The following is a 27,913-nucleotide window of genomic DNA, read 5'->3' on the forward strand; positions in this document are numbered from 1 at the left end:
CCTCCCTCTCTCTCTCTCATTCCCCACTGAAGGAATCATAACTCGGGCTCTAAAATCAGAGAACTAAATGGTTTGTCAAAGAAACACTTTTAAGTCCTCTACTGCCGCTTACTCAAAAGGACTCTATAGGTTTTGAGAAAAGCTTTACTGTCATGCTCCAAATGTATTAGCCTTGTGCTTTGAAGACTGTTTTGTCACCTGATTGATAGATGACAGGCCTGAGAGAGATTCTCTTTTGACTTGATAATAGCCCCAAAAAAAGAATCAAAAAGCTGTTATGATTGGTTTCCGGCTTAGAGTTTTCGTATTATGGGCCAAATTATATAGGTGAGTGTGAGCTTGTGTGTGTTTATGTGTGTGGTCAAAAGGCGCGCAGAGGTGCTGAGAGTTCTCCTGAAAGTGCATTCTTTTAAGAGCAATTATGGTCTCTGCCTTTAATTAGACAGACAGCTGATGGTGTAACTTCTTCAAACAGTCACAGTGCTCTTCAAAGTGATGGCACTTCACACAGCCCATGAAGCGGCGATGTAGTCAATGGAGAGCTTTTAAGGTCTGTGCTGCGCAAATATATTTATAATGAGATCCAATCATTTAAGTCACCCTACACTTTCCATTCTGTCATGAACACAAGAGCAAAAGTAACAGTTAGAATTCTTTTCTCTTAGTTAACTGAATATTTCTCTAAAAATCAAGCCACCCATGTGCATTTAGAAATTAATTTTTCCCCCTGTGCACATAAAATTGCTGTTATGTTAAATTTTTCCATTCACTTGGTTCATGGGCTGTGGTTTGCATCCGGTCCATCGCTGGTGGGATTAATGCTTTGGAACCCCCCCCATTGTGCCCAGGCAAGTCAGTCAGCTTCAGAATCAGTGTTACTTTTTCTGACCCTATACTGGAAAGTACATTATAGAGCCATTGCTTTTTATTCTTGATCATTAGGCTTCTCTCCTTTTGAAAAATATGCACTTACATTAAGATACATGAGGCGATGTCCATGAGCCATTTTTTTTTTCTTTTTTTCTCCACATTCTGTGTCAACAAACAAGCAGATGACAGAGAAGCACAGACACAGTCTTTACTTTGATATGTTTATCAGTACTGCCAGCATATGAAACAACATTTGAAATAGCAAAATGACACGCAGTTGAAAGTGTTCATACAACATTGGAGGGTGTGTTTGTCGTGTGTGTACATTTTTTTTGAAGATTAAAGCATTTAATTATTTTTAAAGAAAAAGAAACTTGTTTTTCCATGGACTAGAAATTGATACATTACCTAAAGTAATTTTGAGTCTGGTTCCTTTGTAAGTAAGACTGGTTGCTAGGGTGTCACAGCTTTGTCTGTACGTGGTTGCTAATGAGATCTGGGGTGGTTACAACGAAGCACTAAGGGGCTATAAAAGTATTGGAGGCTAAGGTGAACTACATATGTGCAACAGTCAACAACCAAGTTGCAGTAATAATATTAGAGCACTGAGTTTGAATGTTTCAATATCACAGTGACACAAATGGGGACCGTGGAGCCGTAGCCCAGACTGTTGCCTCCTCACCACCCTTTTACAAAGTATCGGTCCGAATGGAGTCACATTCAAACCATACGCCACAACTAGTGAGTTGTCTGTTTGGCTCTACAGCAGCATTATGTTCAAAAAAGTCTCTCTTTGGGACGCAAACATAGAACTCAAGATATAGAGACAGTTTGAACAGTGCACAGGAATGATTTATTATCAAAGTAAAGCTGAAGAGGGGATCGGGTTGAGGAGAGGGACAGGCAGCAGAGAAGTGGACCGGACCAGGGTGGGTGGTTGCGGATGGCTGGGCAGGCAGTGTACAGGTACTGGAGTCAAGACCTGTAGACAATATGCACAAAATGCACACGAAGGGTAGCCACAGATGAACCTAAGGCACAGGCAAACAGGAGTTAGTCAGAATCCAGAAAAACAACAAACAAAGAGAAAACTCATGCAGCGGTACTAGGAGCTTGGCTGTGATGCTGTTACCACAAAGGCGAACAGACAGTCTGGCGAGGAGTGGAGTGAAGAGCCAGGGTAAATATACTGCAGCAGTTTGTTGAGATGAAGAGGTGATCAGGAGCAGGTGCGTTGGAGAACTGGCGAGAGCAGGAAGCAGGAGGCCACACCCAGCGAGTCCACACAAACACACAGAGACAAACTGGGGACAATCCAAACCAAGGAAATCCTGTAGTGTGTTCTCTTTCTCTGTAAATTTAAAATATTCTCAAATAATTAGCATGCTAAAAAGATTTTTTTTTAACTGGAGCATGCATATCCAGAACATGTAGATAATATAAGATAATGGGCACAAGGAAGTGTACTCCTTGGTGATGTTCTCCTTTTTCTGATTTTATTGAGCCTCTTTGGGGTAAATCCACAAAATCAGTGTAAGAAAATATCAAGAGATGCGCATGACTGACCAAAGGAATATTTGGGGAAGTAGCCAGACAGAACACCTTTTTTTTTTCACCTTACTGCCCAGCATGTGTGCTTTCATGTAGGTCTAGTGGAAATGGATAAGTCACTCCATAACCAGACTGTCAGGCCCTCATGGTGGGGCGAACACTGCTTTTAAAGGGACGAAGGGAGAAGAGCTGATTTGATTGGCCACGACTGATGCCAGCCCCCAACCAACCCTTGACAAACCCAATGATAATGTATGTATAATAATGGATTCTTCTTATCCCACACCACTTTCTGAGTGTGCCATACGTATTCTATAAAAACACCACCAAGTGCGCTGCTGCACATTAAATTCCTGGAACCAACAGGTCCCAAGCTACAAATGCTTCCTCTATTTTTCTGTGCCTCCAATTAAACTGATCAATTGTTTGGAGCAGAAATGGATTTTTGATAAGTGAAAGTGACAATTGTTTGATTAGAAAAGCACATACACTCCTTTATCTGGGTGCACTTAGAAAAACTGCATATGGAGAAAATTGCGCGTTAATGGTTGAGGGATTTAGAACAACTTGTGAACCTCCAAAGTAGCTCCCAAAGTGGCTTGATCACTTTTTATTCACACAAAGCACAGTTCTATTTCCTGAATGATTTACTGTATCCCAGCGCCCCAAAAAGTAACAGCTGTAACATCATTGTGTCCTTTGACGGCGCGCTGCAAATGGACTTCACAAGCCATCCCTGGAGGAAGGCGATGCTGGCTGAGCCCAGGACTGCTCTAATAAGCACTAGCAGCTCTCAGCACATCTAATGAACACCCACCATGTGGCTCATTTTCAAACGCCTGTTGACCTTTTACCAGACAATTAGCTAAAATGCAAGGTTTTGGTATTTAAACTGTGGGGAGGAGTCACATCTGTCTAGTACGGAAGATCACGATAACTGGTAGCACTGTCTGATATAAAATATGCACACCATGCAACATTTTTAGTTGAGATTCAATGTTATATTTTATAGTAATTACTGAATGCAACATTTTGTCTTGCCAAGCCAAAAAATGTAATAATTCACCCCAATATAGATGTACCTAAGAAAGATTAAACATCCTTGACAGTTCTATCCAACGCTACTGCAGATTTTTCTCTACAGTGATATCTACCTGTTTATTCTATCCAAGTTCATATGAAAAAACAAACACACTGAACTTGTGTTGCCCATCTCCACAGTGCTCAACCACCTCATTAAACTGAATTTTGGTGGTTCAGTCAATAAGGCACTGAGGGGAAATGCACACCTATCCTTCGAAGTAACAGCTCACAGGTAGATATTAAAAAAGGAGGAGAGCTGCACACTTTAACTCTGATGCAGTCACTATTTTTATAGATATATTTTTTCGTTGTTTTGTTTTGGGTTTTATTTTTGTTTGTTTGGATGAAAAATCCTAAACATCCATAGTGACCTACATATGTTGTGTAGGACAGCTGCTTCAAATGAATGAGCTCACAATCGCAGAAACAGAGTCAATAGAAAGGTTACTACTTCCAAACCAGTTGATTCAAAACCACCAAAAGAGTAAAAATCTCAATGTAGTTTACATTGATGTATGAATAAATGTATTTGATGTATAAATTTGAATTGAGCCTTAAGCAAGCACATGAATACCAAAACATGTCCCAGCAGCACTTGAGGTATTTCAGGATAAACAAAGGAAGAGTTACTGGGTTTTACACATGCCTTCATGTATTTCTGTCTGTATTTCTTACAGAATCACTGTTTAATTTGAATGTTTTTCTAGGCCCGTCTTGAACGAGTGACCTCTCCATGAACTCTATTTCTATGTTCACTTTGATTGCCCTGTCAGCTCACTGATTTGAATCACCTGTACGGCGCGCACCCTGCACATCTTCACTAGCCTGTGAAAACCATGTATCTCCACTATTGGCATTTAAAGTAACATTGTCAGGTGAACTTAATGTTGCCTTTATGATTTGTTGAAATTCTCCTACTTCTTAAGCTGAATAAATCATCTTTAACCCCAGCTGTGTTTGTTGCGGAGATGCATGGTTTTCACAGGACCGTGACACTATGTCACCCAGATGATTTGTGCTTTTGATTCTGAGGAGGAAAAGTGTTGATTCATGGTATTTGAAATAACAAGATTGCATCTAAACCATAAAAGTGCATCTCTGTCCTCTTTGCTCTGGTTCGTTTAAACAAGTTTTGACAAAATGTAGAAACGAAGGTCTGTGCTCACTGAATTTGCCTCAAGTCTCCAAATTCATTCTTCTCATTTATCAGCACAGAAAAATAAAACAGAAAAAGGTTTTAGCTTTCAGCCCGAGGAGTCTTCAGTGTGTTCTCAAACAAAGGGATGCCTCTGGCCACTTTGTCAAATTCACCCTAAACTAAATATTTGCTGGCTAACAAAAAATAGACAGATTAGCATACAATAAGCTACCTAGCCCTGGCTGAGTGAGAATAACCAAGTACAATATGCAGCGTCATCTGACTGAAAATAACATACACCAAATGTTTGTTTTTTTTCTCACTTCCATTATTCAGGTTTTTATGGCAGTTCCATGTAGCCTCCATGTGTTTTCCTCTGCCTGCATTCAGATTGACTGGGAAAGTGTTTTTCAGACAGGCTGTCTAAATCACCGCCAGTAAGGGAAAGAAAAGATCGCAAACAAATTCTGAATTTTTTGAATACTTTTAGAAAGTGCAATTGCAGACTCGCATACAGTACAGTTTCATGCACATCTCCTTTTTCTATTTGTGTGAACCAGATGGCATGTCAGACTGGTGTTAGTGTGTGTGTGTGTGTGTGTGTGTGTGTGTGTGTGTGTGTGTGTGTGTGTGTGTGTGATCTCCCGCCCTGCTGGAGCCATTTCTGGTGAGCCAAGATCAAACCATGCAAAGAACTTTTTGTCAGGATTTTCGCTTATTTTTTTACCTCAGTTTTGTGTTTCTATAATTGTTCTTTTGGAAACTTTTTCAACATGTTGCTTTATCTATCCCATACTACACTTTTCTACCTATTTTATTCGATTTTTTTCTGTCCAGCACAGCTTTCTTTTCTTTTTCCGCTTCCCATCAAAACATTGTGTTTTTCATATGGCTTGTTCACACTCCATCTGTTGTCTAAATATGATCCATATTTTGGACACTTTAAACATGTCATTTTGATTATCTTTGACCACTTGTTAAATATTGAACAAAAACTCCTTAATGTATAATTCTGCTGCACCCACGCCATCTTTTGGAAATGAATAAACTTGTAAAAAACCTTGATCTAGACCAGCTATTTTAATTGCTTATGAATTAAATAAGGGGATCATATTAGTATGCAGCACCATGTGAGTTACAACAAGGATGCAGTAATAGAAAACCCACTCCATTTCATTCTTCTAATTAAACTTTTAATCGTGCCTTTTTCTTTTGCACTTCTATTTTTTCACTCCAGACCTCAGCACTTTATCTACCTTGAGGCAAACATGTAACTGCAAAACTTTGGGTGGAAAATATATACACGGAATTAACTACAAGCCTGTAACCAAACATTTTCAATGGGTTTTTCTTTTTTTTTTTCTTTTTTTTTTTTAGTGATTGGGTTTGGTGAGATTAGCTTTAGAATGGTCTGGACAGCATCATGGTTTGAATAAACAGGCAAAAAAATAAGCAAGCTAGTGAATTTAGTTGTGGTCAAATTTCTCCTGGAGACACTTTAGGCTGAATTTTTAAAAGGAAATGTTTTTTTTTATTATTATTATTATTATTCTCTCCTTCTCACCCTTGTGGTCTGCTCTTTGTGAGCTGGTGGGGCTGCGAACTACAGATAACACAATGCGGATATGACACTCCCTGGATATTCCCTCTGCTTTACTTAGATTTAGATTAGAATGCTGTAGTGGAATCTGACATCAAGGGAGCTACCTATCAAAGCCCAAACTCAGTCTGCTTCTCTCCCACAGTTTTGCTTTGTAAAATGTTTGGCAAATTAACCAACACCTTGTGCTTTCTCCCTTTTTTTCACCCTTTTTTTCCCCCCAACAATGATCAGAATTAAGGATGGCACTGGAACGATTTTTTTTCACATTAGATTTCATGCATGACTTAGCAAAGCTTTGATCTATTAAACATGAAACTTTTCCTTTGCTCCAACTTAATATGACTGTGGAGGTTTCAGTTTTTATATATATATATATATATTGGCATGTTTAGCTTCTGAGCGCATGTATATGCACCATTTTTACTGGCAACCAAGTGCATCACAAGTGGGCATCTGAATGTGCCATTACCAGACTATTTGTGGACATGCAAGAGGAGCTCATTGATCCTGGCTCTGTCACCCAACATGAATTACAGTTTACCCTTGCACACACTGATGACTGTGAACATGATATAACTGCCCTGTTAGAATTCAGACGAATTCAGCATCTGTAGCAAAAAGCCATAAACGTAAATGAGAACCTCACATTTTTAATGGATCCTGTGAATCATTGGAACAGACGCTTTTATTTTTTTATTTTTTTAAGAACTCTAGTTTGTTTATTCTCTCAAGTTTAATCTGAATGAAAGATCCACACTATTAAGCTTTACTACAGTTGGGATTTATATACACTTTTGTTCTCCTACATTAATTTGTTCTTTATTTGTTTGTCCTCTCTCCTGGCTAAAGCTTAGAAACCCGACGATATTGGTTTTGGCTGGATTCTGCCTCCACTGAGACCTAGAAGTAAAAATAGTTTATTGAGGGGTGAGAATTGAATGAAAGAGGGAATTAGCATGTGGTAGTTAAATTGTCAGGATTTTCATTGTTTACTTAAACTCTTATTATACAGTATGTTTCAGGTTGTAGGGAGAAAGCGGTTTTATTTTTATATTCTTTTCATATCCTATTTCCCTGCCGTCTGTCAGTATTTCACATTGATGTCCTCATTTGAATTTGTTTGTTTTTGTTTTTTTTTTTTTTATAGGAAACAGTAGGGGCTTTTGGTATATTAGGAAGAAGATTGGAATATTTTTCGCGTAATTTGTATACTGAATATAGCTAATTGGTTACATATATTAACTGGGCCAAAGACAGATGAAAGGCCTGCACAAGCCATTACCTTGCAAGGACCCAATCACCTCCAATATGGCTGTCATAAATTAGCACCAAAACAAAAGCAAACTAATTTGCTTCTTTCAACCCCCACCACATGCTTTCTCTCTTTTCTCTTTCTCCTGTTTCCTGAAGAGCCTATCTTGGAAGAGCCATGAGCCTATCTTGGAAGATTTATGAATATGTTAGAATAGCCTGAGCCAACAGTTTTCAAAGTGGTGAAGTGAAAATAAATTAAACTGGCCCTGTAGGCAAGTCGTGCGGAGAGTGATGAATTAGATACTCATTGCTCTGTCGCTCGATGCCTGTCCCTCTTTTCAAGTGAAAAAGCTGCAAACATTATGGGGAAGACAAACAAACATACAGAACAATTAAGTTGTTTTTGAGGACGGACTTGTTGAGAAATTGATTTGAGGACTCAAGTATATCAGTAAACACAGCGTCCTTGGTAACCAGAGAATCGTTTACGGAAGAAAAGTCTTTGATGAAAAACATGGAGAGCAAATGTTGGAAGAGCAGCAATAAACACACGGAGGCTTTTTTTTTTTTTTTTTTTTTTTCTAAATCATCTTTCTCTCTGACCCAGCTCTCTCTCTCTCTTGCTCTGCGTCATTCTCTAAACACACACACACAAGAAATCATAGAAACATAGTCTGGCCTTTTTACTATTTCTCTTTTTTCTTTCATACAAACATGGACACACTATAAAAGCAAAAGATCCATATTTATGTGATCATTCTTAGAAATAATGGGGTAACTTGGGCTGTACGCCATGGATTGTCACAGTGGTGGTCCGGTGGTATTGAACCACGTCTCGGACAGGCTCGTGGCGTCGGACGGAGGCGTCCATGAAAACATGTGCCTTTTTTTTTCTTTTCTTTTTTTTTCTTTTTCTGCTGAGAGAACTGATAACACTGGATCATTTTCAAGATGGATGGCTGCACATATTTTTTCACTTCTCTCTAACATGCTGAAACCCCAGTACCTGATGAAATCTTTCCATGTTGACCTGGAGGTCAGCTTTCAATTGGAAGTGGTCAATCAAGAGTGAGTTTCCATTTGGGCCAGCATGACCATAAATCTCCTTTTTCCCCCATTCACTCTTGCCAGCTGCAGGCTGCCATTTCTGCAAGTGCCATGATTTTCCACTCGGTCTTTTTTCTCTGTCTGACAGACTCTCTGTCATCAATTGATTGGGGGTTTCTTTACTTTTCTGTGCTTTGTATTTAGAATGGTCCTCGCAGCTTTGAAATCTCAGTAGCATGAACTGTTTTTACACACACTTTGTGTAATTCATTACTTAAATTATTGATAAATCAATGTGCATACATCATTTGGGTTTTATGATGTATGCATAAGTGGCACGTCATAATTAAAAAGTCATAATAACCTATAAAACTTTAGTGCACCATAAGCTCAATATTAAAAATGTGTAATCTATTTAGCACTAAATACACCATTTACAGTAGACTGTAATATGTAATATATATGAATTAAAATGTATTTGATATGAGAGGCAGTTAAAATTATCACTCGTTTAGGGTGCCAGTAAGATGCTATACAGTTTCTTATATTTGACAATTTGAGTGACATGTTACCACACAAACCTAAAGTGGCTCTGAAAGCTCAACGCACTGCAACTTAAGAAAACACGTGCAAGTTCAGAAAACATCTCCATCAATTTGAAAGCACACACGCTGCAAATACACACAGCACAACCAGTTAGTCACGCGTTCTGCAAGTAGCACAGACGACGACAGCTACAGTGTTTCCAGGGGACACAAAAAAAAATGAAGAACCCAGCACGGACGCGCTTGTTGTTTAATGCTTCGTGCAGTAATATCTGAATAATGCGCACATTTCTGTATTTGGTTGTGTTTTTGTATCACGTCTGTCTGTTTGATTGTGTTTTGTGTATTTGCGTCGCACGTGTTGTCAAATTGACAAAAAGATGTTTCCTGAGTTTGCATGTGTTGTGCAGCAAGATCTCACTTACTGCACAACAGTTTGTTTGTGAATCAGCAGATTGTTCAGTTTTTAACAAAGTGCAAAGCAAATATGTGCTTTCCAATACAGATAGATTAACATTATTTATGTATTTAGCTATGTTTGATGTAATTTCTGTGATAAATCTGGGCTTTTGATCTGAGACATGCACACAGCACATCTTGACACTTTGAGGGCAGTTGTGTCTTTTCTCGCTGAAATGGAAATGTCAGAGCTTGTCATACGTCTCTCCTCCCCTCTCCAGGGTTCTTGTAAAACATGTGATTTCTGCAAGAGCCCACAAAGGGTGTGTATGTGTGCGCATGCATGAGCGTATGTGTGTGTGCGCATGCACATGAATGTGTAACAGTAGTACAATCTCACAAGCCGAGGCCCTAGTGCTACTGCTGTGCAGGGACACATGGCAACACATGATGAAACAGCTTGAACAGTGCAACCGAAGAGCACGAGCAGCCAACAGCAACCACATCTATAATTACATGCTGAAGCCATAATCTGTAACACAGTAAATATCCAGTGTGTTTTGAGAGTATCTTGCAAACTTCAAAACAAAATTACTACATTCAACTTGCATAGACTAACTCTTGGAAGGTATCATTCCAGAAATAAAATACAAAATTGCTGTTGTCCTACTGTGATCTTGCACACAGGGGAGGGAGGAGAAAAGTAATCACTAACTTACTTTTACTCTGACTCAATTTGTGTGTCTGTGTCCAGTGTGCAACACAACTGGCAATAACTCAGCACCATGGAGAGCTCATCTACCTCTCCAGACTGCCTGCCCTCCTCAATCCAGCAACTGCTTCAACGTGCAATTTCAGCAATTCCCTTCCCTTTTTTTTTTTCATGAGGCAGGAGCCGTCAGCCCTGGATGCCAATACCATTTTTATATATAATTTATGCTTTTACCATGATTACTGCACCTGCATCCTTTCTGCTTTTTGTGTTAACAATGAGTAGGTTTCTTCAAAGCTATATAGGGATATTGTGCGAAACACATTGTGATCTGCGAGTCTTTCTGTTGCACACAGATACAGTGTGATGTATCACATATGCATATGCAAGCTCTCGTGTTGTAATATGTTCTAGGAAATGGGATTTTCCATTTCCCTGTTGTTTTGCTGTTCCCAATTCATGCATGTCTAAATATTCATGTACCATAAAAATCCCCAAAAATAAAAACTCAATAGAAAACTAATGGAAGAAAAAGAAGCACTGCACATAAGACACGGAAGGATATTTGAGATAAAAACACTGATTAGATAGTTCAAATAACAAATGTTCTACACACTAATTCTTAAATAAGACTGTAATACAGCATTTGGAGTCGACAGTCCTGTTTGACAACACAAGCTGTTGCCTTCTACAGTGCTTAGAACACTTATGATAATCTACGATAATCTACTCAGCACAGACACAGCAACACATTCTCCATTTCAATGCTAAGTACACCTCATTCAGAACTTTAAAAAATGCTAACATATTCGGAGAGCTGAGAATAGCTCCAGTGGAACATGTTATTCGCTGTCAGGCCCAACACACACACACTGTCAGAGACCTAAAGCAATTTATGCAAAGAAATGAAAAGTGGATAAATAGCTACTTTAGCTGCACCTTTACCTCATAGTTGTGGAGGAGGAGCACTCGTGAAATGGGCCAACGCAGCAAATCTTAAAACTGTATGCCCCTGCTGTATTAAGTATCCAGGGATCAGCAGGGCAGACTGGGCAAAGCCTGGACTGAGGAGAAACAGGCAGTCTTCCAGTTCAGAGGTCTTTGGTTCTGTATCATGGCTGCAACGATAACCTCCAATGGTAATTTAATGCCCCCATTGAAGTAATGCACTTTATTGCACCGGTGGATTAAGTAATGATTATTTTGCGAAATTGCAGCCACACAATGGTCAATTAATCTTTAATGAAACTGTAACTTATGAGGCGGAGCGTGGCATTGCAATAAGCAGGCAACTGCTTGCCAAGGCAGTTACAAGCCTCAGTTGCGGCCTACACTCTCCATCTATCACCATGTAAAAATAGGGCACTCTAGAAAGACACATAATGAAAAGGCAAAGTCACAGTCGCAGAGTCTCCGTTTTCTGTATTCATGGAATGTTTGAGGGCCTATATCCTCCAGCATACGTGAAGAAAATATATCAGCCTCTGATGTATGCAATGAGATTAACTGCCTTTTTGAGGTGCTATTTATTTAGAGCAAGCCAGGCATAGGGGTTGCAGGGAATTATGTGCACTGACAGAGCATGAAGTTGGAGGTTATCAAATGGCTGCACGGGAATTCCAATATGCACCTTTCATTTCATCAGCAGCTCTTTAATGATGGTAAGTGTGACTCCCTCCTCCAATATCTAGTGTTTTCCCCAACAAAAACCTGCCTCAGAGCCATATAAACTGTAGCTTTATAGTCCAATCATTCTCAGTGTTTTCACATGTTACTGCACTAACATGGCAAAGCTGGAAAAGTCACCAAGATAAATGTTTTTTACTCTGATTAGGTTCTCATTTCATTTTTGGCCTGAGGGCTCCAATTCTCTTACTCATTCCCCACTGCACTAACAAATGTTGATGGATTTACTTTTATTGCATGACATCATTTCTATACTGGAGTGGGTGGACAAGACATCAAATTTCCAATAGCTGCGTACGTGCTCAGTGGGAGAATGTAGAGGAGAGCAGAAGAGGTGAAGAAACAGGAATGAGGAAAGTGATTGATGGAGTGAATGGGAGCCAAAGGATGATGGGGGGGGGGGGGGGGGGCAAGTCAAGGGGCATGCGCATGAGTGTGGCGGGAGTAGGAGTGAGTGTAATAAAGTGAGACAGACGAGATGTGTACAGAAAACAGAGACAGTCAGAGGTAAGAAAGAGGGAGGCGTGGACAGAGAAGAGACACAGACATTGTGGGAAGAGTGGAAACAAGAGATCGCTGGACTGATAGTACTGACCAGAGTGTCAGCATATCAAATGGTTCCTTCTGCAATATCCAAGCACCAACACATTGATATCAGAAAAAAGAAAAGGGAAAAAAAAAAGAAAAGAAAAGGGAAATGTGTGTGTGTGTGTTGATGGTAGGGTTAGGGGGTATGAGGTATGGTAAGACAGAAGAGAGAAAGAGGGAGGGCTGAGGCACTCGATGTTATTGTGCACCCGGCCGCTGGCACCAGCACTGTCAGTGAGCAGCGTTGATCCGTGAACTTGCCATCTGGATTCTCCCACAAATCACATTAAAGTTTCAAGCCCAGGAATACATCAAGCTAAATGAATATTGGATCCAGGGGCCGCAGACAGGCCTGATGGAGAAAAAGCCCTGTGCAACCCAACTCTTTTGTGGTCAGACATGATCCATCCATCCCCTTTACTCCCCCCATCCCTCCCTCCGTCTGTTCCCTTCATCACTGATGGGCAGTGGTTCTGATGAGGTGTGGAGGAGAAGGGAACCGACGGATATTCAAGGTTTTACAAGCAAAGGTTGTTTAGTATAAAAAGCTTTGCACCGTTGAAAGTGTAAATACAGAGGTAAAACATTTCCTTTGTGGTAGTCTCATATGAGAACAGGAGGAACTGTTTTTTTTTTGTTTTTTTTTAATGTAATTTATATCATGATTATATATAGATATGACTTGACTATTGAATATGAAATTGGCAAACATTGCTGGATTAATAACACAAGCAGGGTATGTCTTACTCTTCTTCAAAGGCCGTCGCCATGACAATGGATGTTGTCTTTTGTCTTCAGAGCCCAATCTTTGCACATACTATATTAAAAACTTTAATTTTCCTTTAAATTACCCATAGTTATCCGTTTAGCCAGTGTTGTTGCTGAGCATTAATTGCCACATGCATAATAAGAGATATCATTTGACTCCATGACAACACCCTGAAAATGATTCATGTGTATAGTATGAAATTATATGCTTACTTTCCCTTTCATTTCAGCAACATTATGTTGATTTTGCATAAATGGATTCCTATTTTCACCTTTGGGTGAAAACAATACGTGAGTGGAGAAAATAATGCAATCATTCATCATTCAATAACATGTTATGTTCTGGTTCCTGGTTGCATATTTTCTGCTGAAGCACTGTTTGTGCTCAAGTAAACCTATTAAGAAAATATTGCCTCGCCAAGATGCTGTTTCATACAACAAGGAAAAAATCTATTTAGTTCTTTTCCAATCCAGTGGCTTGTAGAGCTAGGGATTTATTTTCCCAGGCCTGGACTGAAGAGAAAGCCTTTACTGTTAGCTCTCCAAGCTTCAATTCTATGAGATCCCCAGGGTGAGATATGGATTGGCTCAGAGTCTAAAAATTATTAATACCTTGTCAGTGTTGAGAGTGAAGAGGTACTTTGAGCCTCAGCCTTAAATTGGCCTCTAGATTACAAATCCAGCGATTGTCATTAGTGTATAATAAGCAGAATGCTGCATGTAGGAAGCAAATACAAACGGTAACACACTGAAACACATGCATGCACAGGAAAAAAAAGAAAAATGCTCTTTGCTAAATAAACCAGCGCGCAGCACAAGAGAGCAGACATCAATCATTGTTACACTTTGTCAAATTTTGAGTGACCCGCCACAGAACAGACAGCTGAAGTTGAATAGAGGCGAACTTTGAAGCACATCTTTTAGAAAAATAAATGAGTGCTTATAACACGGAGCAATCTTGGAAGGGCAGTCAACCCTTTCACAGCCACTTTTCTCATTTCTGCTAACTTGTTCTCGCACACAGTGGATCCCACTTTTGGACCCCATGTGTTTATTATATCTGTGAAGAGATACCGTTTATGTTGTGGTCTTACTCAGAACACAAGTATACGATACATTTAATTAGAAAATGAATGAAATATGATTTTTTTATCAGACATTGTTTTGAGCTTTTTTAAAAGAAAGATATGGTGTAAAAAGCGTGACGGCTACACTTTTCGGATTCCTTTTGTGTCCAGTTGCTTCATCGATTTCTAATGTGAAGAAAATTGAAAAAGCACTGGAATGCACTTTATTTTTTCTTAAATTATACTTCATATAATATTCTGTAATGATTTTTTTTTTTATGCATTATGTTTCACTAAATCTCCCATTTGTCTTGGTTTCAGGTCTTCAGGTCATTTTCCCAGAATACCTGCAGGAAAAATTTGTCCAGTCAGCTCTTAGCTACATTATGTGCAACGGAGAGGGAGAGTACGTGTGCCGTAACAACCAGTGCATCTGTCAGTGCGCCGAGGAGTATCCCCAGTGCAACTGTCCCATCACCGACATCCAGATCATGGAGAACACCCTGCTGGGGATGTCTGAGTCATGGGCTGCCTCTTATAAAGACTTTGAGAACTCTGGTAAGACGGAAATCCCTCCAATTTTTATTTAACATGAAAATTATGTAAATACTATGTGAGGAGCAACATTGCATTTAAAATTGAGATGTATAGTTTTTTTTTTTTTCGGAGGGGGGGGGTGTAGAAGAGGAATAATTCTTGTTATAAAACTCAGGCAGTTAAGGTCATCTCAGTCTCACTATTTTCTTTGCGCTTTCGGATCCTTAAATAAACATGTTTCATTATTTGGCAGCTTAGATCTTAGATCTCTTGCTCACTGACAAATCTACATAATTAATAGAAAACTAAAGCTTTGCTGCAGAAAGTGAAGGTGTGAAGGTCAAGGTGCATGAATGTGTGAAGAATGCAGCCTTGTTATTCCCACACCAAAGACAAGGGGGTTCACTTCCTGTCTTGGACCAGTGGTAAACATTGATTTTCTTTAACCATCATTGTGAGTGTTTTGAAGGGGAAACAGATCAGAAAACATTCTTCTTTGGAATGCATTGACAAAAAATACTATTTTGTTATTTACGTACAGTATGAGGATTTGTTGGACATAAGGAATGACTAAGACAAATTTCATATGTCAGATGCTTGAATGTCGTGGCAAGTAATATTCTCCTCTATGCAAATTTTCACTGATTGCAAATGCAAACACAACAGGAGACAGTAGAATATTGGACACAGTGAAGACAAGCGCACAACTGTGCCCAGCTGGTACATGGCAAGGCACCTTGCTCTATGTATTATTGATGTGATATACAAGTGTCCCAATAAAACCTGCCAGCAACAGATAAATATATTTATGGCCCATAGAGAAAGAAAGTTAATGTGAGTCATGGAGGTCACTGAGTGCACAGCATCTGTGAAGCGGTGCTTGAAAATGAAGTGCGCCTAAAGAGGCCAAAAAAAGGATTTATCCAAATATATAACTGACCTGAACTGCAGGTCCAAAATGCAATTTACACTCTTACCAAAAGAAGCAATAGAGGAATCGATAGCTTTCTCAGTGCCCGAGAGTCTGTGTGGGGAGTGTTTAACTAAACTCTTAATCCTTTGTCTTTGGTTTAAAGACAGGACAGCAGAGTTTCCTTGATTTATATACTCAATGGCAGATTCAAAAACCCCAAAATATAGTATATTCTATTCTATGATTCACAGTATGTGACCATAAGAACATGTAAAAACTGGGGTGATTATACATTTAACACTTACTTAAGCACTAATGAGAGATGTGCTGTAGACTTGCCAAATTGACATGAACAGCTTTTTATGTTATGTGTCATGTGTTTCTGCATAGTGACATTTTTTTTTTATCAGGAATCACTTTTTTTTTCACCTCAGCCTACTTAGTATTCCGCTGACTTACTATGATTACACCAACGTTGGAGTGTGCCATTAATGTCTAAGTAGCATACTGTACGATGGCAAAGTAAGCACTGATATGAAAACCTCGTGCACGGGGGGAAAAAAAGAAAGAAAAAAACTCACACTGCCACCAAATCTGATTGGGCAAGTAACCACTGTTATTACCAAAGTAAAATGCTAAGAAAATGAGATACATCATGTCAAGACACTTTTCTCCTGCTCATGGTAATTATGTTCAGAACCTCCCCTACAAAGACTCCCTGTTTCCTCTTGGGAGAAACTTTTGGCCTAGTCCGTTGCCTTTTAAAAGGAAGTAAAAGAGGTGGTTTGATTTATCATGACTGATATTACTATCCTCCACTCCCACAGATAATGTGCAAGATCTTCCACTGTAGTGAAAATTACCACATGTCAATTTTTTAGAAAGTGCACTAGCTATTTCAAGAGTGCCAGCTAGTTTAGTTGATTTGGTTGTACATCACTTTCTCTCCCTCATTTCTTATTTTTTTTATTTCTTTTTGTAGCATATTTTTTGGCACAATTACAACATAAATCTCAATGGTGAATAAACAGGGTAGGAGTATGGAGAGTGAACAAATTGTGATGTAATGGCACAAAGGGGCGAAGTGGAGTTAGACTGAGAGCTGTAATCTTTAGATAAGGTGTGCTGGGTGACTTGTGATAAGAGTCATTCAAGGAGACTATGTGGACTCTTTGGAATCTATGTCATGGATGGGATCCTTGAAGGCTTTAATGCTTATGTGAAAGGACTTGGCAGCTATTGACCTGGCATTGGGGAGTGACTTGATAATGGGTTTTTTCTTTTAGTGAGGGAATCAGATTATTCTGAATATTGGGTGCAGAAGACACCCAGCTTTTCTAAGAAAAGGGAGAGGGCGGCACCTGACATTTCTGAAAACTGGGTGGAGGAATATGGCAAGTTCAAAACAGGGGAGGAGAAGGAATCTGGCTTCTTGTGAAGAAAAGGGGGAAGGGAACTCTTGACACGCCTGGAAGAAGAGTGGAGGAAATTCTGACATTTCTCGGCTGCGGCTGAGAAAGAGCTCTGAGCTCTGTGGTTAATGCCGTTAAACTGTCTTGGATAGGTCTGTAGGAGGGTGCTGCCATACTGTACAGGTCTTTACATGTCTTCAATATGGGGATCTGGGGTGTGAAGAAGCTTTGCCTCCTCTCTGAGAATATTTGTGTTATCTTTTCCTCCACAATAAATATTGTTTAACCCTGGAGGTTTTAAACATTAGGTGCATTAATTTTAAGATTATAGCTGTGGATAGTACGCAGACAAAATTCAGAGCCAGAGTAGAGACAGTTTTGTTTGTATACGGCTACTTTTGAGCTTGACCGCTGCTATTGCTAAGGGGACCTTTTCGGCATTGAATTGTTTACTTATTATGTCTAATGATGTGCTTAAATTTATCTTCAGAGATAGTAATGAGCAACTTTGAGTCATGACTCATTTAATTAGCACACCAAATAAAAGATTTCATGTCCTTGTGTATTTTCCATTGGAGTTTTAAAATGATCTTCATGTCCATTGATGGTAAAAATTGGAGCTAGTGTTGAAAACAAGGGTCAGGGAGCTGGGCTCACGGGTTGCCCAGGGAGGAGACAAGCAAGAATTATCAGAGGCAGCGAGAGGAACACAAGGACAGTGATCAGCACGGCTGAGAACAGATTGTTGCTCTTCAACAAGTGTGTGGGAGTACAGACTAAGAGGGTGCTTACTGCTCTCAAGGTCTTATTTCTCTTCAAAAATCCGCACAATAGAAGCAACTCAAAAGAGTAAACCAGAGACATTCTACAACATGTTATAAGAGCAATCTTTGACGAAGTTGCGTCAGGATTCTGGGAGCTCACTGACCTCAGCCACATTTGAAAATATAGAAATATAGACTTTCTTCTCCAGTTTCTTTCAAAATGTGAGGGGTATAGAATCCTTGATCCTTTTGCAGAGCAACATAGGCAAAACTTTATCGATTATCACATTTTGCTCATGACAACAGTTTTATGTCCTTCATAAACTGTATAAACTATAAACATCAATACACATGAAAGCACTTTCCTTTGTGATTATTTTCTTAGACAGTTGTCTTCTCTATGTGTATAAACCTTTGGAAACTTCTAGAGAAGAGTGCGATGTTTTATTTTATTTCGTTTATTTAGTTATTTATCAAATTATAACAGTGGTCAGCTTGAATATACAGCAATAACATACATGAAAGCTACAATACAAAAGAAAAGAGTTAATAAAGGTTCATTCTGCTCTGTTAATTGATTGTTATTACAGTAAACATCCATTTTAGATGACAACTTACTGACTAAGTCTTTTGACAACACATTCAAGAGTTTTGTCACTCATCAGTATGACTCCCGCAAACAATCTGCTCATTGTTTGTAATTCTACCCAGGATGCCTTGCAAGATTATTGTTGAACAAATAAATGAGTGGGGTTTTTTTTTGGAAAACAAACCCACTTACCACTTTTTTCATGTTTTACTCACTTAGCCTTTGGTTAAAACACATCCATAGGTACACACATGAGATTGTTTATTTCTCTATATCTCATTTGAACAAACTTGGTCTGGAAACATCAGTGTAACTTACCTCTCTGGCAAAGTCTTGCTTATATATTGATTATCATTGTTATTATGATTATATTGACTAAGAAGTACAATACAAAAATATTCATATAAAGTGAAATGAATTAATTTTATTCAGAAGAGGAAGAATGTAATTGCCCCTTCTCACTAACTCAGCACTTTCTAAGTATTCCAGTAAAATAAATCCACACTTGTAATTATCTGTCACTTTTTCTGTCACACCACCACATTCCCTTCCCACTCTTTGTCTCTCTGTTTTGCAATACGCCCTCACTCCGTCTCTCTATGTTACCCAGACGAGTTCAAGTCCTTCCTGAAGAGGCTGCCCTCCACTCACTTCCTGCCCATCGGCAGTGTGCATCTCCTGTGGGGCAGCGACTGGGACCTGCAAGCTCGCTACAGGCTCCTCCAGAGTTCCCTGGAGATACAGCGGCTCAAGATCCAGCGCACCGCCCGCAAGCTCTTTGGCCTCAGCATCCGTTGTCACCACAACCCCAACCACCAGATGCCTAGGGAGAGGTGGGTAGAAATACGACCTCTATATCATGATGGAAATTGGATGTGGATTTACTCAGCAATATAAACCAAAGATTTGCTTTTCCAAGTGCTGGAAAAGTAAATGTGAAAATGCATCCCACAGAAGAGTGATATCTTTCAGGGAAATTTCTTCTCTGAGATGATGTTATATATATTCATATTGATTGTTAGTTCTTGAAGCATGCACAGTAAGTATGTCATCCATTATATATTTCAACTTATGGTTCTGTTGTTTCTGTCCATCAAGTCAACTTAGTGCTGAGGCTTGCACATGCCTAAAGCACTCTTGCTCACTCTTGTATTTCATATTGCAGTCTGAAAAGAAAATGTAGCTGTGGGAGTTTTCTTGATAGGTCATTGCACACATCTGTCACCACCTACTGCAGTTGCAGCTTAAGAGCCTTGCTGCGGATGTGCTGTGGTGTCAGCACTGCCTGAAATGCCAGGAATTTCCCCATTCGCTCTAGCAAATATCAGAAAACACTACACAAAATATGCTATATAAGTTCCAGACTGCCACATGAAACACCCCCTAAAACTGTTCCATGTAGGGGATGTCACCATGTAAATGGAATCAGGATCCGTAAAATATTCATTTAAGTGGTCTGAAAATGAGCAGTTGTGAACTGTCACTGACAGAAAAGGAGCACACCCACATTTGTGTGTGAGAGTTGGCAAAGGTTTGTTCTGAAGTGTTATCAAAGAGCCGCAGTATGCGCTTCCTCTTCCATGGAGTACACATCAAGGGTGCCTGATGGCACTGGAAATAAGAGCAGCATGTTTATTTGCTTGCTTGTGTGAGACGGCTTTGCATCAGATGGAGGACTTATTTGTTTTCATCACCTCTGTGCGTGACAGTGCGCTTTGGATGCATGTGTGAGTGGTCTATAGCTCACACAGGGTTCTGAACTCATTTTCCTCCTACTTTATATATTGTTATGTTTTCATATGAGTATGATGAATTGTTTTCCAGAATATGATTTAGTGTCATTCCATCCCAAGTCGCATCAACCCCTATTATGCCTTATCTTCATGTGTAATGAAAACAAATGGTCATTTGTTCATATTTAACTGTATCGTGAGAGATTAGATGTTAAAAGGTTATGTGTTATTACTTATTTGTGTTTGCCCAGTGCTTGTCATCAGTCACTTGTGCTATCATTGCATTACTGTCTACCTGCCTCTTCTTTGTCCCTGATTCAAGAAGAATGAATCCCCGTCCCACCTCTCCTCTGGGTAGCCTATAACAGCTGATCAAAGGATGAGGGAATTGAAGCAAAGCTGAAGGCCCATAAAGTATCAGCCCAAGTGTTTTCAAGGTGTGTGCCAACCACCTCAGGGAGGCCTTCCAGCACATCTTCAACCTGTCAGTGAGACTGCAGAGGCTTAGAGTGTGCTGATGATGATGTGAAAAACATCTTGCCTGGCCCCAGTGGCCAAGAATGGGCACACCAGGGTTCTAAATGACAGCAGGCCAGATCCCCTGTGAGAGACCATTTGGATTCTCTCCAGTTCATACATCAGGCCCACAATGGGAAGGATGACATTGTCATCCAGCTGCTATTCTTTGCATACTCCCACTTGGAGAGTCACTGTGAAAATCATGTTCATTGACTTCTCCAGTGGTTTTAACACCATCCAGGCTCCTCTACTGGGAGAGATCCGCTGAGCTATCTATGTAAAAGCCCCAGTGGTCACTTGGATCACAGCTTACCTCACTGGCGTACCACTGTTTTGAACGCTACTCCACTCTGTGTCAGATCAGAAGGTGGAAAAAACAATATCTCCTCAGGGTCTGTACTATCTTGCTTGCTTTAAACTTTACATCTTACACTTAAGGGGCCATTCAAAATCATCTTCAGAGGTTCCCTGAAAACTTGTTGATAGTGCAGTGTATCTCTTTAGGGGGTGGAAGGAGAAATACAGACTGGTGACAAAATAAAGGAAAAACCTGAAAAAATGAGTGGAGAAATAGGATGGCAGTGCCCCCATCCATAGGGCACAAGGGGTCACTGAATGGTTTGATGACTTTGAAAATGATGTGAATCATATCCTATGACCTTTGCAGTCACGAGAACTCGACCCCATGGAACAAGGGAGATTTTGGATCAACATGTCAGAGAGGGATCTTCACCAACCTTAATCAAAACGCCAAATGAGGGAATATCTTTTGGAAGGGTTTTCATCCCTTCACTAGATTTCCAGAGACTTGTAAAATCAATACCAAGGTGCATTGAATCTATTCAGGTGGCATGCGGCAGCCCAACAACTTACTAAGACACTTTATCCGTCTGTATTTGTTCCCTTGACTCTGAAAAGGGTGTCAAGGGAACCAAGACAACGGGATGAGGTACTAATGGTTCATGAAGTCAGCCTTCAGATTTATTAAAACCAATAAGAAAACTGTAATATCAGTTTTTGGACTGCTATTTCTGACATGAAAGACAAAGAGGGGAAATGAAGGGGGGAAAAGAAGGCTGATATCTTTCTAAGAGAGCTGTGGCTTTGCCAAGGTGCTGCGAGGTGGCCAAGACAGTCTTTTCCAATGTGCTGGAAACATAGCCTGACATAGAATACTGACAACAGCTGACAATTATATTTTGTTGATTTTAAGTTTTGTTGTTACATTACCGAAATCCAGCAACTTCCAAATGTCTCATGCCAACGGCAATATCGCCATTCTAGTCATGAGCAGAACCCAACCTCTGCTTAAACGTCACAATGTCAATTAGTCAACACTGGGTTTTGACGTCAACCCAATTTTCATTCCCAACCACAATCTAATTTACGTTACATTGATGTCTGGTGCCTGAAAAAAAAAAGGAAAGCTTTTGCTTATGCTTTGTTGCCTAGGCAACCTAGATAATAAAGCTGATTCACTCATGGAGTTTGGACGCACAAGAGTGAGTGTGTGTTTTTTTTTTTTTTTATATTTCATTTGAGTGACCAACTAGCAATTTAATGTGTCTGTCATGTCTATCAGGTACACACTGTTCGTGCAGATATAACTGTGAATGTGTGTAAATGTACAGTATATTCATAACTAATTTAAAAAGAGAGGAACTGTCCAGAGGTACTGTATTAAACATTCAGAGATAATGCATCCTCAATAGAGCAGTTCTTCTTTAGTTTCATTTCATTTCTTACATGCAACCTTAACAGGGCATCCATATTATGCCGGTCCTAGTGCATTTTAGTTTAATTAAATTATGGATGCAAAATGGAACAAAGGGAAGTTGCTTATTACTCAGTGCAATTATTATGATGTAAACTTGTGTTATCAATTCAAACTTATCCAAAAAAGATTTTAAGTTTTAAATCACCTTTCACTGTTGCATATTAAATGAGGTCAGTCAATAAACATATTTACATCAGCTAATGAAAGACAGGCACCAGATGCATTGTTGGCTGTCCATAATTACAAATGCATATCACCTTATCATTTTTCTAGTTTTACCTCACCACAAGGAATCCATTCATTATAAGCATCGTAAATTCCTGCTGTGAACACCCACTGCAATAACTGTGCGGAAACTTTATACGTGAACTATATTGGATTTGCGATTGCATTTCCTGTAATGAGTATAGCGGCTTGCTTCAAGTAGAATGAACATAACAGTTTGTCTTTGGTATAAATGATTAATAGTGACAGATATGAAGCAGCATCACTCCCAGCCAAATCATTTGCATTCTGGCTATGCATTGGCTTTAATTATTCATGTTCAAAGTCAAGTATATTTACAGATATGACTGTACCCTCCATATGATGAATTAGTTTGTCCTAATTTATATTGATTTTGACGTGATTCTGCCTATGTCTACAATTACAGGTCTTACATTTTCAGTTTTTGCTTATACATACCCTGACCAGCTATTAGTATTTAATGCACATGGAATCATCAAGGGTATGGGTCTCTCTCACATTCATGTACATCTTTAAATTTGCGTGCCTCATCTGCTTGTCTTTCTTTTTCTGTTTTCCTCCAGCGGCAGACTCTTCTCTCCCGTTCTGATGTTTTCTTTCCCTCTTCTCTTTTCCTTGCTCCTAGATAGGGAGGAGCTATGATGCATGTTATCAGAACACCAGGGCTGTTTGATGCCCTATTAAAAACACAGAGCAAACACAGAAAACAAACAGCATCCATTCCAGTGTGTTTTCATTTAATTTCCTATGTCGAATCTGAGCCAACCCATTGCTTCAGATGGAAACAAATAAGGCAAAAATAAAACTGGCTGCATGGTGCACTCAAGTAGCTTATTGAGGGAGGCAGTTCTTTGATAGAATATATTTCAGTTCAGTATTTCAGACTGGATATTTCAAGAGTAAATAGATTCAAAGGAGGGATCATTATGACTGGGCCTGTGTCCAATTCAATAATGAATAGCCAATAAAAAATAATGGGAATACTTTTTGTATTTGAGGCACCTCTGAAACCAATCTCTTTTCTGTGCCATTTCCTGTCAGGCAAAGATTTTTATGTTCTAAATAAAAGATATTTGAAATGTGTTGTGTATTCTACAATATCCTGACTTAACAGATGTCCAGTGTGTCACCCACATCCAAGTTTATGGTTAGCCAAGAGATCGTTTGCACTATTTGCAAATTACATAATGTAAAATGAATATGAAAGCATGACCTTGTGTACTGAAATCTACTTACTTATAAAGATACACAATGCATTAGCTTGCATTAGCTAGTAGTAGGGATGTATTGGTATCAAATGTTTATTAGAGCTGAGATATAGAAAAAAAAAAAAATTGATAAAACCTAACAAATTGAACAGTGAGTTATGTATTGCAGGTTTGGTGGACACATCTACATATCTAGACTGATTGACAGTTGACTACAAATTATTAAAAATTTGTCTGTGTCTATTAGATTTTATGTGCAGTGCACCCTGTCGTAACTAGCCTGTGGGCCGTGACAAAAAAATAAATAAACAAAATAGTTTGGAATGTGAGGTGTATGCGTTGGTAACATCAGCGGTATAAATGTGAATGTGTGTGTGAACAATGTAGTGAGAGGTGTTGTAAGGTGTAGAAATAAACCAAAGGCCAAACAAAACAGAATGGGGTCGCGGGCATGGCCGAGCAAGAGCCACGCTGAAGGCAGGGCCTTAGGGGAGAACTAGGCCCAGGTGCACCAGATCTGAGTGGGCCTCGCAATCAGGCTCCTCTGACACCAACAAAAGGAAGAAAACACACACACACACACTTGCGCCCACACAGACAGGCTGGTGAGCGGTCTGGTTATGGTTTATGCATAAAAGCTTTAACACCTGGCCAAACGTTAGAAAACGTGATGAATTTCGGGATGCCAAACGCTGAAATGAGTTCAGACAGCACCTTGACAACAGCTTTAGTTGTTATTGACCGCAGTGGATAAGCAGCTGGATATCTTGTAACCTCCATAAGAAGATATTTACAGCCAGATTTAGAGCCACACAGTCTACAATAAGATGTTCAAGTGGTTCACTTACAGCGGGAACAGGCTGCAGTAGAGCTGGCTTAATGCTCTGATTCAGCTCTCCAGTAAACTGACACATGTGACAGGTTTTAATGCACAAGGAAACATCTCTTTTTTTGCTGAGGGCTGGGTCTTTTCATGTCCTGTGGCGCACTGGGTCCAGGTGCTCCAGAGCTGACTGGGCTTCACATGCACACAGACACACACTCACACACTGGCAGGGCATGTGCCATCACAATACACACTGATTTTCTTTTAGGTGCTGTTAAAGAATCGCTGTTAAAGAATCAAAAAGTCAAATGGGTATATTTTGCCAACACAGGCATGTGTAGCACACCTGTGAGGAAGAACATAGTCTGCGCAACCTTGAGGCAGAAAGTTTCCTTTTTTCCAGTTACTGTATGTAAAATGCATGCTCACTCTCTCACTGAATATTACAAAACTAGCAGCAGACTAACTAGCTAATGTAAGCCTAGCAAGTAATGGCAAGAGTACCTATAGAGCTCAAAGCTAGACAGTCATGGAGGATGGTTGCTGCTCTGCCTCCCTTATGGCTAATTAAAACAAAACTGCAAAAGAAGGTAGGAGTTCTGCGGTGTGCTCACGGTGCCCCCTGAAAATAATAATGACGCTAACAGATATTCTTGGCAGTGTTACCATTCAAATGTTTCACCACGGTATATAGTAAACCCAATGTATTGGCATGTCTGTACTTGGTAGCTCCTTTTTATATTTATGCTGGAGTGGACAGCAAACTGGAGGAAGATAACATGATACATCCATCTCTCTGAAGACACTCTGGGCCAAACTGCAACACTGCAGTGGAAAGTGATATAAAATCACAAATACACTGCCTGCACCAGGAGATTAAGACATTTCATCTCTCAGGAAGAGCCAAAAGTAGATAGCAGCACACTAGTGCACATAAGCAAACAAGCTCAAGAAATAGCAGCTCCACACGAATACAACAAAATACATGAAAAAATGCACATCTGAGGGTAGTTTATATTTAAGGGCTGCCAGCTCTCATGTTTTTGGCATGAGTTAGAGGCTTTCAGGCTTTCTCAGAGTCTGTAATGCCATGTTGCAAACAAATATCACGACAAAAAAAACCTTAGTACACAACCAAGATGTGGCACTTTCTATCACACTAAATATTTGCAGAGCAAGAGAGAAAAAAAGCCACTTTCACAATGCAAATCTAAAAACAACAATCTAAAGACACTCAAAGCATGTGTTCACAGACATCCTCTATTATACAGCACTTTAATCAAGAAACTGCACAGAGAAAAAGAAAATTCAAACTTAAAGTCTGACAAAATATAGAAACGAGATCAGCATCATCTGTTCTGTTTCTCCTTCATCAGATTCCATATAAAGACAAGCGTTCCTCTCCAGTCTGCTTTTGTCCATGGAGAAAACTAACCTTGTGACTTATGCAAAACAAAAATTTTGCTAATGACAGTTGGCAAAATTCAAGCATACTAAATTAAGAAATGCTTAGAAGTAGATTAATTAGAGACATTACACTTCATATATAGAAGATAAATAACACCTTTAAATCTTCATATATAAAGTTATGTTCTTTGGAATATTACCAAGGCTTCATCTTTTTTTTTTCCTTTTCTGAAGTTCCAAACATTGAAAGAAGTTCCTGGAAAAACCTATCACTGTACAGGAAATTATTCAGGCTGCACATAATATGCAGCACTAAGTATCCATTTCTTTCCCAGACTTTAGTGATTAAATCTCTTTTATTCTAATTATATCTACTTATATATATATATATATAATATGGCAATTGATATGTTGGTTTTGACCCAACAATGAATCATGCAAGTGTGTCTCTGATTCAGTAAATGTTTTTACAGGCAAGTGAGCCCACAGGTTGATGATAACGACCAGTTTACACCAAGACACATATCATATCTATATATACAGTAGATATATATATATATATATATATATATATATATATATATCCTATTGCAGCGCAACTCATAGCTACAGTCAATCAGCTTAGATGAGTTGTTATGTACTTGTCAAAGTTTTGATTCGTTCCTATATTTGTTTGTTTAAATGGAATTACTCTATTCCCATCCTCATTCTTCAGTATAGCTTAAGGGCATCAGTTCTAGTCACGTTACCATGTTGAGACGATTGTCCCCTTTCCCCTCTCCAATTAATGCATATCATTGAGCAACTTGCAATCTCAGGTTGTGCAATGTCCCTCCAGAAAGTACAAAATATCATGTTATGCTGATGACTTATTGGTATACATTTCAAACCCCTCCAAAGCGCTTTAACCTCACAAAGAGTGCATAATTTAAATTCTGCAGTTTCACAGCATTGATTCAGTTTCCTTCATTTAACAGTTTAACAGCATTTCAGATAACTTGGTGTTAACTATTAACAAAAATGTCACTGACTTATACAGCCCTGAATTGTGAAAGGTAGATGAAACACTACATCTATGTTGGGTTACTTTGCATGCAGAAAGTTGAGTATTTATTAAAACACAACTATTGAATTATTTTTAAAGAAATGTAAAACAGTTCTTGCCTGCCATACCAGAAAGGCCAATCACAACTGAGAAGCTATTGTTGTTACATGCAGTCCTTGAAATTAACAAGACAACAATCTACAGGCTGCACTGAATTGATTTCGGGCCATTCAGTTACCGCTGAAAATGCAGACCTCAAAAGCCTTAATATTTGGGAAAAGGTGTGGGAATATGGGATCATGAAAATCATATCACACCGTCACTTTATCCCATCAGTATGAAGGCAGAGTTATCAGGATCCATCTCTGTGCTTCCATTGTCCTCTATAGGTGATCTGTTCTGGGCTCATTTTGGGTATAGCTTGGGGGCTTGCTGGCCTGCTGAGAATGCAATGTCATCCATCATAGTTAATGCTTAGGTTCATTAACATGTCAAGCTAACCTTGACTAGCTCTCCTCTCTCAAAAATCAGGATTCAGAATTAACCTCCTATACTCAGAAAAGAAGTTCCAGGACTGTCAAGATGACAAGAGAAGATGCCTTAGGGGAAATAAAGAGACAAGATAA

General features: G+C 39.3%; 1 protein-coding gene across 1 annotated transcript in view; it reads left to right on the forward strand.

Moving 5' to 3' along the window:
* Window positions 1–27,913, forward strand: part of brinp1 (bone morphogenetic protein/retinoic acid inducible neural-specific 1) — a 112,670-nt gene that overhangs the window by 77,865 nt on the left and 6,892 nt on the right. The window contains exons 6-7 of the mRNA XM_023419611.2: window positions 14,633–14,869; window positions 19,137–19,359. Of these exons, the coding sequence (XP_023275379.1) occupies window positions 14,633–14,869; window positions 19,137–19,359 (460 nt within the window). The remainder of the gene's footprint in view (window positions 1–14,632; window positions 14,870–19,136; window positions 19,360–27,913) is intronic.

Source organism: Seriola lalandi, unplaced genomic scaffold (genome assembly GCF_002814215.2).
Source record: "Seriola lalandi dorsalis isolate HSWRI2012SDOR001 ecotype SW California unplaced genomic scaffold, Sedor1 jcf7180002054606, whole genome shotgun sequence".
Classification (NCBI taxonomy): domain Eukaryota; kingdom Metazoa; phylum Chordata; class Actinopteri; order Carangiformes; family Carangidae; genus Seriola; species Seriola lalandi.